This window comes from Phytophthora parasitica (genome assembly GCF_000247585.1).
Source record: "Phytophthora parasitica INRA-310 unplaced genomic scaffold supercont2.47, whole genome shotgun sequence".
Classification (NCBI taxonomy): Eukaryota; Oomycota; class Peronosporomycetes; order Peronosporales; family Peronosporaceae; genus Phytophthora; species Phytophthora nicotianae.
Genome location: NW_008649033.1, coordinates 182,580 through 184,358, shown reverse-complemented (window position 1 = coordinate 184,358; position 1,779 = coordinate 182,580). Strand labels below are relative to the sequence as shown.

Genomic DNA, 1,779 nt, shown 5'->3' with positions numbered 1-1,779 from the left:
TTGATCAAGAAGATAACGCACAAGGGTATCTGCTGATTCATTTGGAGTCCATCCGGCCCACCATTTCACCATTCGGAGCGACCACCTCCGCTCAGGCGGTGCGAACATAAATCAATACTGTGCTCCAGCGTGGCGAAACGTGTGTGAAGTGAACCAAATGTCACGCCATTGTTGGCGAACGTATCCGGGCACAGAAGTTCCATTGCGGTTGAGATCTCTCGCGACGCAATTACTGCTCAGACATTTTGTTGCCCCATTCCACACGTGCGTTCACGCACCCTGTATGAGGGTCATCAGTCTTGATAGCACTCTTCGCAATTTTGGACAATGCTGGGAAAACGTAGTCGTTATCGCTCCACTTGTGGTCCGTCTTCGTATTAACGTACCCAATCCATTTGTTTAAGTGAGTTAAAACATCCATTGGACTCTCGCATTCATCTAAGCAATGAAGGTTGTAGCAGCAACCTTCAGCGACCTCCGTCTTTCTCCCTTTCAGTTTGTAGACACCGTAGCCAATTGTCGAAGTCGGATCAGACGCACTTGGACGAGCCCAGGTCCAGGGTGATATTCTTCCACTGCAAACTTAGCACCTCGTTGATTCGACACATTCCATAGAAAGCGAAAGAAGATACCGCCAAAAACCACAAACGTCTTGCCTATGTGAATCCTGACGTGTGTGTCAAGTGAAAGTGAAGCACACGGAGCATATCCAAAGAAATAGGCGTAGCTTGGTACTGCGTAAATTCCTTGTTCATTCTTTTCTTGAGGCCCCGCATGAATTGGCGAACGAACGCATCCTTTGCAGAATTACCAAGGCCAAATTTGTTGCCCCTGTCGTCTGTCATTACCATCCACTTGTCCGGTCCTGCGGCGTCTCTGCGCTCGTAACTGTCATAAAAGTTCGCGACCGCAGCTCTGATCTTCTCCCCAATTTGATTGGAAACGATACTGGACGCGGATACACTCTCGGTAAACGCAACCAAAAGCGAAGGCAGTTCGTGATGACGCTTCACCACTGGATCAGGAAACTCGTTGACGATACAGAATTCACAGAACTTCTTAAAATAAGATTGATATACGTTTCTTGTCTCCAGTTTGATCACGTGAGTTGCTGTGTCAATACCACCTTGTAATGGTTCTTGGAACGTCAAAGATTGCCTAGTCATGCTTCTTAAGAAGGACGGTGCTCAGCAAGTTCGTCTTGTCCAACCAAATGCATTGTGAGCCCCCAAGAGATTCAACGCCAATCGATTTTGTAATCGTACATTAAATCTTGTCATAGTACTTATGGTCTTGTTGTTTATAGTAGTTCGATCTTGCCGTTTCTACTAGTGTTTACAATCTTGTCTTAGTACTTGCATTCGTTTTATCACGTAGTTTAAGCTCGCATTTTTATACTCTTCATAACAAAAAAATATAAAAGTTTTTAATTTTTACTCTTTGTCACTTTCCGATTCAGCACCAAAGGTTTCGAGGAATCGGATGTCGATTGCCGCTTGCTCCAGCTTGGCCTTCTTCTTGATTTCGTACGCCTTGTCCTTCTTCAAGAAGCGAGCATAGTAAATGACTTTGAATTCATCAAATGAAACACAATCCGCAAACTTGACCAGTCCTTCCTTCGCCCCCGACATTTTAGCATTATGTTTGCGATTATTATGATATCTAATACTTTGCTGTTGATTATATATTCGCGCACAGCTACGGGAAGCAGAAGGAGCGCCAGCTTTACCCCAACCAAAGCCGAAAGGGATGTCAGGCCATCCCCTCGAGGTGCTCAGC

At 45.4% G+C, this 1,779-nt stretch overlaps 3 protein-coding genes across 3 annotated transcripts; all 3 read right to left on the bottom strand.

The window, feature by feature from the left end:
- Positions 1-229: 229 nt before the first annotated feature.
- On the bottom strand, positions 230-421 carry PPTG_15346 (hypothetical protein; the record flags this gene model as incomplete). The annotated part of the gene is made up of 1 exon (XM_008912405.1): positions 230-421. The coding sequence occupies one exon, from the start codon at positions 419-421 to the stop codon at positions 230-232; it is 192 nt and encodes a 63-aa protein (XP_008910653.1).
- Positions 422-656: 235 nt separating this feature from the next.
- On the bottom strand, positions 657-1,166 carry PPTG_15345 (hypothetical protein; the record flags this gene model as incomplete). The annotated part of the gene is made up of 1 exon (XM_008912404.1): positions 657-1,166. The coding sequence occupies one exon, from the start codon at positions 1,164-1,166 to the stop codon at positions 657-659; it is 510 nt and encodes a 169-aa protein (XP_008910652.1).
- A 267-nt stretch (positions 1,167-1,433) lies between these two features.
- On the bottom strand, positions 1,434-1,631 carry PPTG_15344 (hypothetical protein; the record flags this gene model as incomplete). Its single annotated transcript, XM_008912403.1, has 1 exon — positions 1,434-1,631. The coding sequence occupies one exon, from the start codon at positions 1,629-1,631 to the stop codon at positions 1,434-1,436; it is 198 nt and encodes a 65-aa protein (XP_008910651.1).
- Positions 1,632-1,779: the final 148 nt, after the last annotated feature.